Genomic DNA, 15,576 nt, shown 5'->3' with positions numbered 1-15,576 from the left:
CACTCCACAAAACCAAACCAGCTAGCTACCTTACTAACATCTAACGCTACGTTACTAACATCTAATGCTACCTTTTTGGATGTAATTTCTTCTGGAAGAGCAATGAAATGTGTTTGCTGCTCGGAGCAACTGGCGTTGGAAAGACGCTGTTGTTGAAACGTCTTCAAAATATCCTTTTGTCTGACTGTTGAAACGTACTGTATTCACTCGACGCGTGGGCGGTCGCTTTATTAGCTTGTTATTATTGATTAATATTTATTATGTTTGCAGAGACCTTTGACTTGTGCTGTGCTTCTTCTTTAACACACCGTTACAGCTCACTTTACGCGATGGGTCGAGTGACTTGGGAGAAGCTCCTGTTACACTGCCAACGGTAATAATGAGAGGTTTTCATTTCCATTTCAAACCTTTATTTAAACTCGAAAGGCAACTGAGGTTTCTCTCATTTACAGCCACGTCGAGTGTAGATACAGAAATAAGCCACACAAAAAGAAACATATAAACCCATAACAACAAGATGAGGCAAAGAGCAAGGATAACAAATCAATTGAAACACGTACAACTTGATTGACTGATTGATTGATTGATTGAAAAGTTTATTAACAGATTTCAGAATGGGTACAGTACAGTACAGCTCAATACATACAATTGTTAAGGGGATGCAGACCAGAGAAAGACTTTTGTCTTGTTTACATCAGGGTCCCCCATTTTCAATTCATCATAACATAATATATGACATACATGACATACAGATAGACAGTACTGCTACATCTATACATTTATGACATATCAGATTTGCAAATACAGTACTGTTTGTGATACAAAAAGTGTCCAGAAAAAGAGTGTATATACATTTGACGTAGAAAGTAACTGTACATTGGAGGAGGTTGGGTGGGTGGGGTGGGGTTGGTGGGTGGGTGCTGTACATTGGGGGACGGGGGGGGGACGGGACACTGTACTCTGTACATTGGAATACTGACAAAGCCATACTTGGTAATTTACTGTACAACTGGGTTAAGACATTTGTAGGGGCCAGTTTCGAATTGCAGTCTCCCGTAGGTGTTCTTTGAGAGTGTTTTTGAAAGTGGGTAGTGATTCACATTCCTTTACAGCTTTGGGTAGGGCGTTCCACATTGATGTGGCATAATTGCGAAACGTGTTTAGTCCCTTGTTTGAGCCGAATCTGGGTTTAACATGATTTGTGGAGCTCCCTCTGGTGTTGTGATCGTGGTATTCACTGACCTTTGGGAAGTATTTTGACATGTACATGGGTACCTTGGTCGCGTAGTGTATCTTGTAGACCAGGCCCATTGCAAGTTGCTGTACTCTGTCGTCTACTCTAAGCCATCCTAGGTTGTCAAAGTGGGCCGGTTGACAAAGGTTGGAGTCAGATAAAGATTTTAAACTCTGCAATAGAAGGGAGAATCTCAAGCTTTAAGGACTGTTGGAGTTAATTTCATGAGCTAGAGGGGCATCATAGCTAAATGCAGATCTTACCCTGTTCAGAGCAAACTCGGGACCTTAATTTAAGGGCCAGCCAGTGAATGAATGAAAACTTTATTTTTAACAGATTGCAGAATGGGTACAATACAGTATGGCTCAATACACACAACTGTTAAGGGGATGCAGACCAGAGAAAGACGTTTGTCTTGTTTACATCAGGGTCCCCCATTTTCAATTCATAGTGATATTTATGACATGCACAACATACATGAAACTGGCATTTTGTGAGCGCAGAGCACGAGGATGATCTCCGAGTCGCTGTCTCCAAAATTAAACCCAGACTGGACTAGCATAGTGCCCATCCATCTCATTAGGTGAGTTGAACATTAGCCTTCTAAATGAAACGCACTATATGTATTCATTTTATGGTTGTTTAATTGTGTTATTTTGTGTAGTTATTGAGTGTTAAAAGCCTCCAATATGTGTGCGTGTGAATGTTTCGACCACCTCCTATAATAGTGGGGGGGGGGGGCGTCACGGCCTGAACACTTTGGGAACCATGTATTTATATAGTACATATATCCTCATAAGTATCTAATATCATAATTCGTATCAATTTGATACTCTTTGGGCTAGTTTTTATCTACTTATTCTGAAAGAGTAAAGCAATTATTTTCACTAGCAAGATCTTTCATTCTTATTAAGCCTAATGCCAGCAGGCACATTTAAATAAATATAATCCGATTGATGGGTAATGAGACTTTAGCCTATGCATTTAACTTGTCTGCGATATCTTCCAGTCATCATGGTTTTCGGGGATCGACACCTCCCCCTTTTCAGATAAGACTGGCACACGCAATTATCCTGAGTACTCAAGTCTGGTTCGAATTAACGAGATTGTTTGAGACCGAATCAGGCTAGCCCGATATCAAATCATCGGGTTAATTTAAGCTGGCTAATAGGACATTTGATCAGTTTAGTTGGAACGGGGCCCAGTAGGCATTAATCTGAAGAAGAGTTTGTCATTTTGCTACAGAGGACATAATCCTGCAGGTTCAGTACACCAAATAGCTCCTTTTTTGAGCAGCAATGAATTAAATACTAAAGGGCCTTAAAATCTTTTATCATTTAATGCAGGTATCCCATCACCGTTATGATTGAGTCATTAAATAATAACACATCCGGTCAACAATGAAGCAGCCAGGTTTAGTATCAAGACCAAAATTGAAGACAAATATATTTTCTTAATCCAAAAACTTTAATCACAAAGTATAAACAATAAGAAATGAATAAGTGAGAGTTAAGAACAGAGTCCAAAAAGTCCCAGAACAAAGTCTTTCATCCAGGTGGTATAATCAGCTCTCTGCCGCCATTCACGACTCTGCTTCCACTTTATTGCCTCTCGATCGTACAGGCAGCACTGGACTAGACTTGGCACCAGGAACTCCTCAAGACTCTAGCTGTGGTCAGAACGTGCAGTCAGCCATGGTGGAGGAGGTAGAGGGGCAGTTTACTTTGACCTCTGCCTCATCTTTCTCCTTTTGCGCTTCAGCCTGCAAATAAGAAAAACACAAGGCTCTGTTAAAACAAAATACCATGGACAAGTACTACTACTCTACAAGATACACTACACCACTAAGGTACCCAGCCATGTACATGTCAAAATACTTCCCAAAGGTCAGTGAATAGCACGACACCAGAGGGAGCTCCACAAATCATGTTAAACCCAGATTCGGCTCAAACAAGGGACTAAACACGTTTAGCAGACTCAGTTATGCTATCAATGTGGAACACCCTACCCACAGCTGTAAAGTAATGTGAATCACTCGGCTGCAATTCGAAACTGGCCACTCCAATGTACAGTTTCCCCCTGCCCCCCCCCAAATGGGGGACCCTGATGTAAACAAGACGAAGTCCCTCTGGTCTGCATCCCCCTAACAATTGTGTGTATTGAGCCGTACGTTTTCAATCAAAACTGAATGTGTTGTGGTGTACTGAATAATATACAATTTGTTTAATTGCCTTACAACAGTTCATTACACATAAAACTGTCGATAGGGGTGTGATCTTACCTGCGCATGCGCTTCTTTTTCCACTGTAATTGAAGAGAAAACAACGTTAGCCAGCGTTAGCTAAAAAGTCTACACGGACTAGCATTTGATAAACAAACGCAAACGTAGAGAAACAAGAAATAATGTACGTTATAGACATTTGTACACCGCAGTGACCGCACGTCTATAACTCCTAAACAAACACCGCTGATACGTAAAGATATAGGCAAATAACACATACCTTAGCTCTCATGTCGGGGAGAGGTAACAACGGATGGCACCAACTCCAGGAAGATCGTCACAATACACGCGACTTGGTATTTATAAGACTCCCGAGTCCCGCGTGCATGCGTTATTCTTTTCCGTAGCCACATTTCTGGCAAGACGCTCTCTGATTGGCCGACGCCTGTTTCTACACTGGTTAAGCTTAGGCACTCTTTCGAAGTTGGTTAAGGTTAGAGTTTGTCTTAGAGCGTGACGGCAAGTTCTTTCGACGGTTAAGCTTAGGCACTCTTTCGAAGTTGGTTAAGGTTAGAGTTTGTCTTAGAGCAGGGCGATAGAACGCCAGGTAGTTTGCAGGCTGTTCGACGTGGAAATGGGCAAAGACACAGCTCGTCACGCGATTGGGCAAACATGTCAGTGGCCAATCAGAGAGCGTCAATCAGTGGCCAATCAGAGAGCGTCTGCCAGAAATGCGGCTACGGAAAAAAATAACGCCTCCCGCGTGCCTACGTCATTCAAATTGACCGTGATGAACTATGGGAAATGACGTTTCCCTTATGTGTTTTAAGAAAATTAAAGGCGTTTCTTTGAAAATTGTATTCAACACTTTTCCGTGCAGAATATCCAACATTCTAGAGCAGTGCTGTCCTACAAAGGCAAAAGCTGTTGTCCCTGATGTTGACCCTGATGTAAACAAAACGAAAGTCTTTCTCTGGTCTGCATCCCCTTAACAATTGTATGTATTGAGCTGTACTGTACTGTACCCATTCTGCAATCTGTTAATAAACTTTTCAATCAATCAATCAATCATGACATTTATGACATAGGGACATACATGACATACAGGTATATAGTACTGTGTAGCGCTGAGAGAAAGGAGTCGGAGGCTCTGTACTGTAGTGTACAGTCACTACAACTGTTACATTTGTGACATATACGATATGCAAATATACAGTACTGTTACCCAGAGATCCTGTCACTAGAACGGGTTCCAAAATTCCATTCCAATAACGATGTAGTATAAGGAGAGGTAGCTTTCCAATTAGAGACTGAGTTTCATCGTGTTCTTTTGCCCATCATCTCTCATTGAACAACAGAATGTCGCACCGGTACAAACATACAGGACAGTATTTTGATTACTTTTCATTTCTCTAAACGTTATACTTCTCTACTTTAGGTGGGGACCAACCTGACGGATCTGACCTTGAGGAGGAAGAAGGTGACGGTGAGAGAGCTCGGAGGGTGCATGGGCCCCATATGGCCAAGCTACTTCACAGACTGCTCCTCTGTTATTGTAAGTTATTTTGAGATACATAATTATTTTCCCAAATTGACCGTCAAAATAGCAAAGGAAAAGAAAGTGTGTCTCAGGAACTAACGGCTGCAAAACTCCAGAACTCTGACCACCAACTGTGTCTGACTCTTAACCACCAGAACCTGCACAGACTACAACGTGTGACGTATATCATGCCAGTCAGGGTACCTTGTGTATACTGCACCTTGTGTTTAGAGTATTTTACTCGTACTCATAGTATACATTCAGATTCAAATTCTGTATTGCCTATATTTATTGTAACATAATATAACCAATGGGGCATACTGACCCTCATCTGCACACACTTCTTTCATATTTTTATATTCAGTTAACACAATATAGTTTATTCTCTCTCATTTCTATATTCAGATCTAATTTTATCGCTTATATTTATGTCTTTAGTTTCTACCATTGCCCTGCCCATACCTGTACCCCCCCCCCCCCCCCCCCCGTCCATGCTGCTATGACGCCCACATTTACCCAAAGGGATCGATACAGGAATATCTTATCTTATCTCATTACATTACATTGCCAGTACTGTGATGGTGGATTGACCCGAATATCGCTTTGTTTCCCCCCCCCCAGTTCATGGTGGACTCTGCCAATATCTGCCAGATCTCCTCCTCCTGCATCCAGCTGTTGTCCGTTCTCTCTGCTGAGCCGCTCCACGCTGCCTCTGTCCTCATTCTCTTCAACAAGAGGTTAAGCTCCCATCATACGCACACTAGAAGAAGATTGCTTTATTGTCAATTGTACACAAGGCAATTTAAATTTGTCTTTTTGCATATCCCTCCTAGTTACACATACACACAGTCCCCCCCACACATATATGCATTTCATCAGAGGTCAAGAGCACAGGATCACCCGCACTGCAGCGCCCCTGAAGCAGTTTTGGGCAAAGATGGTGGGCACCGTAGATGTAATACCAGCCACCCTTTAGTCACCAGCCCACGGCTGGAATATACCCTCCTGTCAGTGGTGGGGATCGAACCAGCGACATTTCGGTTACTGGCCAGCCTCTGTACCTCTCTAGGCCATCCTGCCTCCCCCAGTATAATATTCACACTTAATTACAGTACAGACTGCAGGGGTTCCAATCCTTCTTGGCAGGTGACCCCATATTGACACCGGATGGTTCCTGTGACCCCAGCACTTTAAAGAGGCCTCAGTATGGCCGCCTACTGGCTCCGTTCACATTTCAGTCAGACACCTCAAAACTATTGAAATACAAATTGTATTTGAGAATTCATGTAAACATCACTCCATGCTAAGCCTAATTTAAAGCCAGCCAAACATACAGTGAGAGCAGGGAGTGATCACTTACAAAACCCCGCTAGGGGGGAACCATATAAAGCCATGTCCTTCTTGGACAGAGAACCAGCCCACCGATGGATGCTGGTGGTGGGAGCAATGAAAGCACGAGCAGGTAGCAGCAGCATGGAAGCAGCAGGTAGCAAGCAGCAGAGAATGAGACATGGAACCTGCAGTTTAAATAAGACCCACCCTATTAGATGACGTAGTGTGTGCACTGCAGACCGATGTGATAGGCTAGCTGACACGTCACCACTGGAGTTGAACTGGCGTCGCAGGCTTCACGTCAGTAGCGATTTCTTGTGTTTAGGATCTTTTTTCCACTCTGAAATGTATTGTCTGAGTCTTTGACACAAAGACTGGCAGCAGGTCAGGGCTAAACACATGACTGTTGAGGCTGTAAAATGTTTGTTTACATTGGTCATGTTTGAGTTGTAGCAAGTTATGGTACATTTATATAGCGCTTTTATCCAAGGCGCTTTACAAATCACTCACACATTCACACAACCGTGCAAGGTGCCAACCTGCACATCGGGATCAATTAGGGGTTAAGTGTCTTGCTCAAGGACACTTCGACACGCTGCCCGGGAGGAATGGGAATCGAACCGGGAACCTTCCGATTACCAGACGACTGCTCTACCTCCTGAGCCACTGTCGCCCCTACTACTACTATACTTAGATATATTGCTAATATATCTAACACTCAAGTAACACTCAAGTCGCTGTGGATAAAAGCGTCAGCTAAATGTAAATGTAGTGTGATGCTCAGGTAGGGATTTCTTTCCACCCTGGTCCCACAGCCACTGTGTGAATAATTATGGTCAATGTGAGGCCTTGACCCCGAGCTTGACATGCTGCATGTAAACTCACCATGTCTCAGGGGCCGGACGGTGGTTAAACACTAGGGATGTGTGTGAGTAATCCATTACTCGAGTACTCGCCGGTTCAACTGAACGTTTTGAGGGCACTTTTTAGTATTTTTTTGTCACCAAAAGTGCTTGTTTGCGCCACTGAAACAGAAATCCCGCTCTGAAATCCCACAAGGCACTGGTCAGCTGTGGAACATGAGAGATAAAAAACAGCGGTTCGTGTTTGTGCATTTCCAAATTGTGCCAACAACATGTCACCCACTTTGCGTAGCGTTCATAGACTAGTAATTTATTGCTACGGACACGTGATGAGCAGAGAGACCTGCTGCAGACAGAGTGGAGGTAATGTCATTATTACAAACGGTAACTGACTGTTTCGACTGACGATAAGCATTAATCACCGGGTATATTGCTGTGCGTTGTTAATATGTCCGCGGAGCGAGACATGATGAAATCGGTAGCGTGTGTGTGACTCCGTGCAATATCTGGTTATTGCTAGGGCTGTACCGAATGTAATTTTTTTAACATTAGAAGCTTCGATTGAAGTATTCGAACGAAGCTTCGAATGTCTATAAAAAGAAAATTACTTCATACATTTGTTTTATTTTTATTAAAAAAAAATCTCAAACTAAATCCTCAATTTGAATAAAGTGATTAATCTGATTAAATTAGTATTTTTCTTTTATTAAATCAACTTTCTTTAATGAATATAACTCATCAGTTTCGTCAACATACTGTAAATAATCCAATAAGGGCACGGTTGGTATGAAAGTGATGGTGACGTCTTATAGTATAATATTATAATATTAGTGTAGCCTAATCTTTAACTGCAACTGTGAAGAAAACCCCCATTTGGTTTAAACAGATTGAATAGACACAAAAAAAAAGATTAAAAAAAAAGAAAAAAGAAAAAATGTTTTATTAAAAATTAAAATTTCAAATGTTGATTTAGAATTCGAATGTCAACATTATAATCGAAGCTTCGAAGCATTCGGTACAGCCCTAGTTATTGCTGCTGCCATGCGCTTCAACATGCGCTCTAAAAAAAAGATTTCCCTAAACAACAGCACGGCTCCAGTAATCCCTGCGAGTGCTCGATCTGGGAAAACATTACTCACGGTGCCCATCCCCAGTAAACACAAGACACGATGTGATATATAAATATAACCTCCTCTTTGACGACAGCAGTGATGTGCCACCATGTTATCCCCCTGATGGTGATTGTTTCATTGCTTTACTTTCACCGTCCTCTCCCTCCTCCCTCCAGGGACCTCCCCTGTATCATGAGCCTGGTGGAGATGAAGTCACTGTTCAGGATGGATGACATCGTCCGGTCCGCCTCTCAGCCAATCACCACGCTGGATCTCAGCGCTCGCTCCGGTCAGGGACTCCAGGAGGTGCTGAGCTGGCTGGATTCAGCCGCGACGCAGTGACCTCACCTCATGCACTCCCAGTGCTCGTAATGACACTTCGATCATCGTAATGACTCGTTCCCGATGACATCAGGATGGGAACAGGCGTGTCGTCATCATCATCGTGATCATCATCACACAAACTATTTTCACATCATTTTATATTTAAATGGTAAATAATGGTGCTTTTATCCAAAGCGCTTTACAATTTGTTCCTCACATTCACACACAGACGGCGGAGGCGACCATGCAAGGTGCCCAACCTGCTCATCGGGAGCAATTAGGGGTTAAGTGTCTTGCTCAAGGACACTTCGACACGCTGCCCGGTAGGAACGGGAATCGAACTGTGAACCTTCTGGTTACCAGACGACTGCTCTACCTCCCGATCCACTGTTGCCCCATATTTACAGATTTTTATGTTTTTCTTTTTATTTCTTTTTTAGGTGGAGTAACTCCTAAATTCACATTCTAAATGTGTGTGTCGTTGAAAGTGCATTGACGGTGGATGACTTGATGAGAAATTCATATAAATCAAATGTGTTTGGTAAGAATAAAGTATAATTATGGTAAATGGACTGCATTTATATAACGGCTTTTATCCAAAGTGCTTTACAACTTATGCCTCACATTCACTCACACATTCACCCATTCACTCACACATTCACACGTTCACTCAACACATTCACCCGTTCACTCACACATTCACCCGTTCACTCACACATTCACCCGTTCACTCACACATTCACCCGTTCACTCACATTCACCCGTTCACTCACATGCACCCGTTCACTCAACACATTCACCCGTTCACTCAACACATTCACCCGTTCACTCACCCGTTCACTCAACACATTCACCCGTTCACTCAACACATTCACCCGTTCACTCACATTCACCCGTTCACTCACACACATTCACCCGTTCACTCACATTCACCCGTTCACTCACATTCACCTGTTCACTCACACATTCACCCGTTCACTCACACATTCACCCGTTCACTCACACATTCACCCGTTCACTCAACACATTCACCCGTTCACTCACACATTCACCCGTTCACTCACATTCACCCGTTCACTCACATTCACCCGTTCACTCACACATTCACCCGTTCACTCACACATTCACCCGTTCACTCAACACATTCACCCGTTCACTCACACATTCACCCGTTCACTCAACACATTCACCCGTTCACTCACACATTCACCCGTTCACTCACATTCACCCGTTCACTCACATTCACCCGTTCACTCACACATTCACCCGTTCACTCACACATTCACCTGTTCACTCACATTCACCCGTTCACTCACATTCACCCGTTCACTCACATTCACCCGTTCACTCAACACATTCAACCGTTCACTCAACACATTCACCCGTTCACTCAACACATTCACCCGTTCACTCAACACATTCACCCATTCACTCAACACATTCACCCGTTCACTCAACACATTCACCCGTTCACTCAACACATTCACCCGTTCACTCAACACATTCAACCGTTCACTCACACATTCACCCGTTCACTCACATTCACCCGTTCACTCACATTCACCCGTTCACTCAACACATTCACCCGTTCACTCACATGCACCCGTTCACTCACATTCACCCGTTCACTCAACACATTCAACCGTTCACTCAACACATTCACCCGTTCACTCAACACATTCACCCGTTCACTCAACACATTCAACCGTTCACTCACACATTCACCCGTTCACTCAACACATTCAACCGTTCACTCACACATTCACCCGTTCACTCAACACATTCACCCGTTCACTCACATTCACCCGTTCACTCAACACATTCCCGTTCACTCAACACATTCACCCGTTCACTCACACATTCACCCGTTCACTCACACATTCACCCGTTCACTCAACACATTCCCGTTCACTCAACACATTCACACGTTCACTCAACACATTCACCCGTTCACTCAACACATTCACCCGTTCACTCACATTCACCCGTTCACTCACATTCACCCGTTCACTCAACACATTCACGGTGGAGGCGACCATGCAAGGTGCCGACCTGCTCATCGGGAGCAATTAGGGGTTAAGTGTCTTGCTCAACGACACTTCGACACGCTGCCCGGGAGAAGCCGGAATCGAACCGGGAACCTTCTGATTACCAGACGACCGCGCTACCTCCTGAGCTCACTGGTAACACTCCAGAAGAGTGCAGTTATAATAACAACTCGACGTATTCCATAACATGGTACAGTACTGAAACAAGCAACTGATGGTGCTGACCACTAGGGGGCATAATATGCCATGAAGAAGAAAATAAATATTGAGAGTGCAAGTTAAATATGAATAGCTTATGGTTAATAAGAGGCCTTGCACGGGATCCTTGTGTAGTTCTCGTTCTTCCAACATGGCTGCCTGTTACCACTGGTCATAGGGATGGAGATTGTTCATTTTTATCAGTATTATTAATACCATTTTCGAGACGATCCAAGTCTGACCTGGTATTTGGTATTATTGCTTAATTTAAAGGTGCTTTAAGTGGTATTTTATTGTTTAATAAAAACTGGATAAATTGAGAACGGGACACCAGAACATGTACTTTGTGTTTACTGCAGAGCAGGAGGGACTGGGAGACCCATGTTAGTGTTACTGACTAGACAGTAGACACTATATCAATGATGGCCGTCGGAATGTAGACCACTTGTTTTATCATGTAGACCACTTATTTTAACAAGAAAATACCACTTACAGTACCTTTAACATATAACTATGAGAAATAGTCAAATATAATCAGCAGCAATAAATGTCCAAATTATTTCCAAGAAAATAAGTAAGGGATAATGTATGTATGTACGAGGTCATTGTCGCAAAATAATTGACCGACACGGAGTTTAGAACACCGAGGCGCAGCCGAGGTGTTTTAAACGTCAGTGAGTGAAGGTCAATTATTTTGCGACAATGACCGAGTATAGGCTATACATTATCCTGCTTATTACATGGCTAACTTACTAACAATATACCTAATTCATCGACAAGACGAGATCAAATGCAGACGCAGTTGTTCTGTGGCTCTGTCAGCCCAAATAAAGTGATTATTATTATCGGCAGCGGGCAGGTCTGTGGTCTGATTGCATGACTGAGTGCAGCTGTGCATATGCTGAGCAGCACTGATACAGTGTGTGTAGTGGGCTTGATTGGTCCAGCTGCGCACAGCGGTCATTATTGTTCGGCAGAGGTCCGTTATCGAGTAATATCGGACCTCTGACGAGCGCTATTGACCAATCACAAGCAGGCATTTCGGCGAATGTGAAAACGCCATGTAATAAAGAATACATATAAATAGAATTCCTCCATTTCTTTGACTACACTGAAAACATCCTTTGCCCGTTCAGCCGGCCTAGCGAGCAACCAGCCGACCAAAAGACAAGAGCGAAGTGCATGAAGGCGTGAGGCAATTCAATTGAATTCAAAAACTTTATTCATCGCAGAGGGTAAATCAATATACAATCGATAAGACAATCGATATATGTTTGTGCACCAGTGATTTGATTTACTGTATATAACAATCGTTTGGAAATCGTTTTGGATTTTAAATAACGACATAATGACATCTCTCTTCTTGTGACGTAATGTTATATATAGGACCCCGCTGGCCTCGAGTATCGGTATCGATAGCTTATAGCCGTATCAATAAGCTCGGACATTATTGATTTGGGGTGTTTTGAGAAAATGTGGAACCAGGTCCATATAGATGCGGGACTCGATCCTCATCTCTATCTCAAACCCTGCCCTCTTTTCTTGATCCTCCAATCACAACAGTTTGTCCGAGGTAAGCGACAGTTGTGATTGGAGGATCAAGAAAAGAGGGCAGGGTTTGAGATAGGTCCATTGGCAACCACTTTCACAAGTAAAGGCCTAATTCCTGTGCAGTGCTAGAGTAGGTAACATATTGGAGAAACATGATCTTACTGTCCCACTGTGACTTGCTTACAAGATCCAGTAATAAAACACCAATTCATTACATTTTTGTTCATATATTGCTCATATATATATGAACACATAGCGACCGCGGCCTCTTCCAACATGGAGGAAACGCGGGCATTCTAGACACCCCCCCGTGCGAGGCCTCCTCTATCCACGAGAGAGATGAGCGACTTCAAAGGAATTCATGGAACACGGGTCAAAAAAACGATCGTACAGTCAACCGGATGATTGTGAATGCATTGTTGTTGCCGTTGTTAATTATATATACCCTTGTATTTGATGAGAATGATTCAGTGTTTCACAAGCAAAAAAAAATAAAGATTTCATACATTTCTTCCAAACATTGCCCATAGTCGATTCTGGAGCGTCATCTCCTCCGTTCACCGCAGAGGAGGAACCAGGCGGGTTGTGTTACTGTGAGAGAGCTCGGCCAGTTTGCAGCAATCTAAGGGTTACAGTATTATAGCCAAAATGTGAAAAAAGATAACTAATAATGCAGATTTCAGTTGAGTCCCTGTGTGTGTGCGTGTGTGTGTGTGTGTGTGCGTGTGTGTGTGTGTGTGTGTGTGTGTGTGTGTGTGTGTGTGTGTGCGTGTGTGTGTGTGTGTGTGTGTGTGGGAGGGGAGTGTTGCAGGAATGCAGGGTTCAGTTGAGTCTTGAGGTTAGATTGATAGTTCAATTCTATAACCTAAGAGATCTCCCTCCCCTCTCCTCTCCTCCCCTCCCCTCCGCTCCCCCCCATCCCCTCTCCCTTTCTTTAGAGTTCTGGTCACGTTCAACCCCCGGCGCCTCATAGGAACGGGTTCTGGCTCTGCAGTTCGGCATTTGACCCCAGCGTGCCGGCTGAGGAGAGGGGCAGCAGGGGCTGCGGGAGGCCCGGCAGGTCCAGGGGGGGCTGCGTGGGGTGGGTGAGGGAGGAGGGCAGGCTGGCCGGCTGGTGGGTCACGGGGCAGGGCAGGGAGGCACTGTACGGCAGCGAGGTGGCGGGAGGGGGGGGCGGCGCCGTGGCAGCGGAGCTGCTGCTGGAAGACATCTGGTTCAGGGTCAGTCTGGGCTGGTCGTTCTGGAACGGATTGTGGGCCGACGGAGCGCTCAGACCTGGAGGAGGGAGGGAGGGAGGGAGGGAGAGAGAGAGAGAGGGAGGGAGGGAGGGAGGGAGGGAGGGAGGGAGGGAGGGAGAGAGAGAGAGAGAGTGAGAGAGAGAGAGAGGGAGGGAGGGAGGGAGAGAGAGAGAGAGTGAGAGAGAGAGGGAGGGAGAGAGAGAGAGAGAGAGAGAGAGAGAGAGAGAGAGAGAGAGAGAGAGGGAGGGAGGGAGAGAGAGAGAGAGAGAGGGAGGGAGGGAGAGAGAGAGAGAGAGAGAGGGGGGGGGGGGGGGAAGAGTAAGAGCCGTTACTTGTCATGACCGCTTGGACTGAATGGTAAATGGACTGCGTTTATATAACAGTTTTTTTTTTTTTGTATTTTATTTTTTTATTATTTTTTAAACAAACATATTATATTATGTTTATATATTATATATTATATACATATTATATAACAGTTTTTATACGTCACGGACATTAAAGTTTTAAAGGTTTATTCCACCCAATAGTGTAATAGTGTAATAGTACATAGTAGTACTCAGTGTGTATAGTACATAGTAGTACTCAGTGTGTATAGTACATAGTAGTACTCAGTGTGTATAGTACATAGTAGTACTCAGTGTGTATAGTATTAGTACTCAGTGTGTATAGTACATATTAGTACTCAGTGTGTATAGTACATCATAGTACTCAGTGTGTATAGTACATATTAGTACTCAGTGTGTATAGTACATCATAGTACTCAGTGGGTATAGTACATATTAGTACTCAGTGTGTATAGTACATAGTAGTACTCAGTGTGTATAGTACATATTAGTACTCAGTGTGTTTAGTACATCGTAGTACTCAGTGTGTATAGTATATAGTAGTACTCAGTGTGTATAGTATATAGTAGTACTCAGTGTGTATAGTATATACTGTAGTAGTACTCAGTGTGTATAGTACATAGTAGTACTCAGTGTGTATAGTATATAGTAGTACTCAGTGTGTATAGTATATAGTAGTACTCAGTGTGTATAGTATATATTAGTACTCAGTGTGTATAGTATATAGTAGTACTCAGTGTGTATAGTATATAGTAGTACTCAGTGTGTATAGTATATAGTAGTACTCAGTGTGTATAGTATATAGTAGTACTCAGTGTGTATAGTATATAGTAGTACTCAGTGTGTATAGTATATATTAGTACTCAGTGTGTATAGTACATATTAGTACTCAGTGTGTATAGTACATAGTAGTACTCAGTGTGTATAGTACATAGTAGTACTCAGTGTGTATAATACATATTAGTACCCAGTGTGTATAGTACATAGTAGTACTCAGTGTGTATAGTACATAGTAGTACTCAGTGTGTATAGTACATAGTAGTACTCAGTGTGTATAGTACATAGTAGTACTCAGTGTGTATAGTACATAGTAGTACTCAGTGTGTATAGTACATAGTAGTACTCAGTGTGTATAGTACATAGTAGTACTCAGTGTGTATAGTACATAGTAGTACTCAGTGTGTATAATACATAGTAGTACTCAGTGTGTATAGTACATAGTAGTACTCAGTGTGTATAGTACATAGTAGTACTCAGTGTGTATAATACATAGTAGTACTCAGTGTGTATAGTACATAGTAGTACTCAGTGTGTATAGTACATAGTAGTACTCAGTGTGTATAGTACATAGTAGTACTCAGTGTGTATAGTACATAGTAGTACTCAGTGTGTATAGCACATAGTAATACTCAGTGTGTATAGTACATAGTAGCACTCAGTGTGTATAGTACATAGTAGTACTCAGTGTGTATAGTATATATTAGTACTCAGTGTGTATAGTATATAGTAGTACTCAGTGTGTATAGTATATATTAGTACTCAGTGTGTATAGTATATAGTAGTACTCA

At 43.0% G+C, this 15,576-nt stretch overlaps 2 protein-coding genes and 1 long non-coding RNA gene across 6 annotated transcripts in view; 1 reads left to right on the top strand and 2 right to left on the bottom strand.

Annotated features, from left to right (window-relative positions):
• The first annotated feature begins 7 nt into the window (after positions 1-7).
• arl16 (ADP-ribosylation factor-like 16) lies at positions 8-9,122 on the top strand. Its single transcript, XM_084329376.1, has 5 exons — positions 8-169; positions 316-373; positions 4,894-5,010; positions 5,617-5,732; positions 8,479-9,122. The coding sequence occupies exons 1-5, from the start codon at positions 108-110 to the stop codon at positions 8,642-8,644; spliced, it is 519 nt and encodes a 172-aa protein (XP_084185502.1). The 5' UTR covers positions 8-107; the 3' UTR covers positions 8,645-9,122.
• LOC311240792 lies at positions 2,681-3,841 on the bottom strand. Its single transcript, XR_014620496.1, has 3 exons — positions 3,736-3,841; positions 3,516-3,538; positions 2,681-2,996 (listed from the first exon to the last, which is right to left on the bottom strand). It is a non-coding gene; the product is annotated as an uncharacterized lncRNA (long non-coding RNA).
• A 2,955-nt stretch (positions 9,123-12,077) lies between the features above and the next one.
• epn3a (epsin 3a) overlaps positions 12,078-15,576 on the bottom strand; it is a 41,045-nt gene continuing 37,546 nt past the window's right edge. For all 4 annotated transcript variants that reach the window (XM_084328568.1, XM_084328566.1, XM_084328569.1 and 1 more), the window contains one exon: positions 12,078-13,698. In XM_084328568.1, coding sequence (XP_084184694.1) covers positions 13,391-13,698 — 308 coding nt within the window. In that variant the 3' untranslated portion in view covers positions 12,078-13,390. The remainder of the gene's footprint in view (positions 13,699-15,576) is intronic.

The sequence above is a fragment of the Notolepis coatsorum genome, assembly GCF_963971535.1.
Source record: "Notolepis coatsorum genome assembly, chromosome: 14".
Classification (NCBI taxonomy): domain Eukaryota; kingdom Metazoa; phylum Chordata; class Actinopteri; order Aulopiformes; family Paralepididae; genus Notolepis; species Notolepis coatsorum.
The sequence above is the reverse complement of the archived record's forward strand: the minus strand, read 5'-3'. Positions and strand labels throughout refer to the sequence as shown.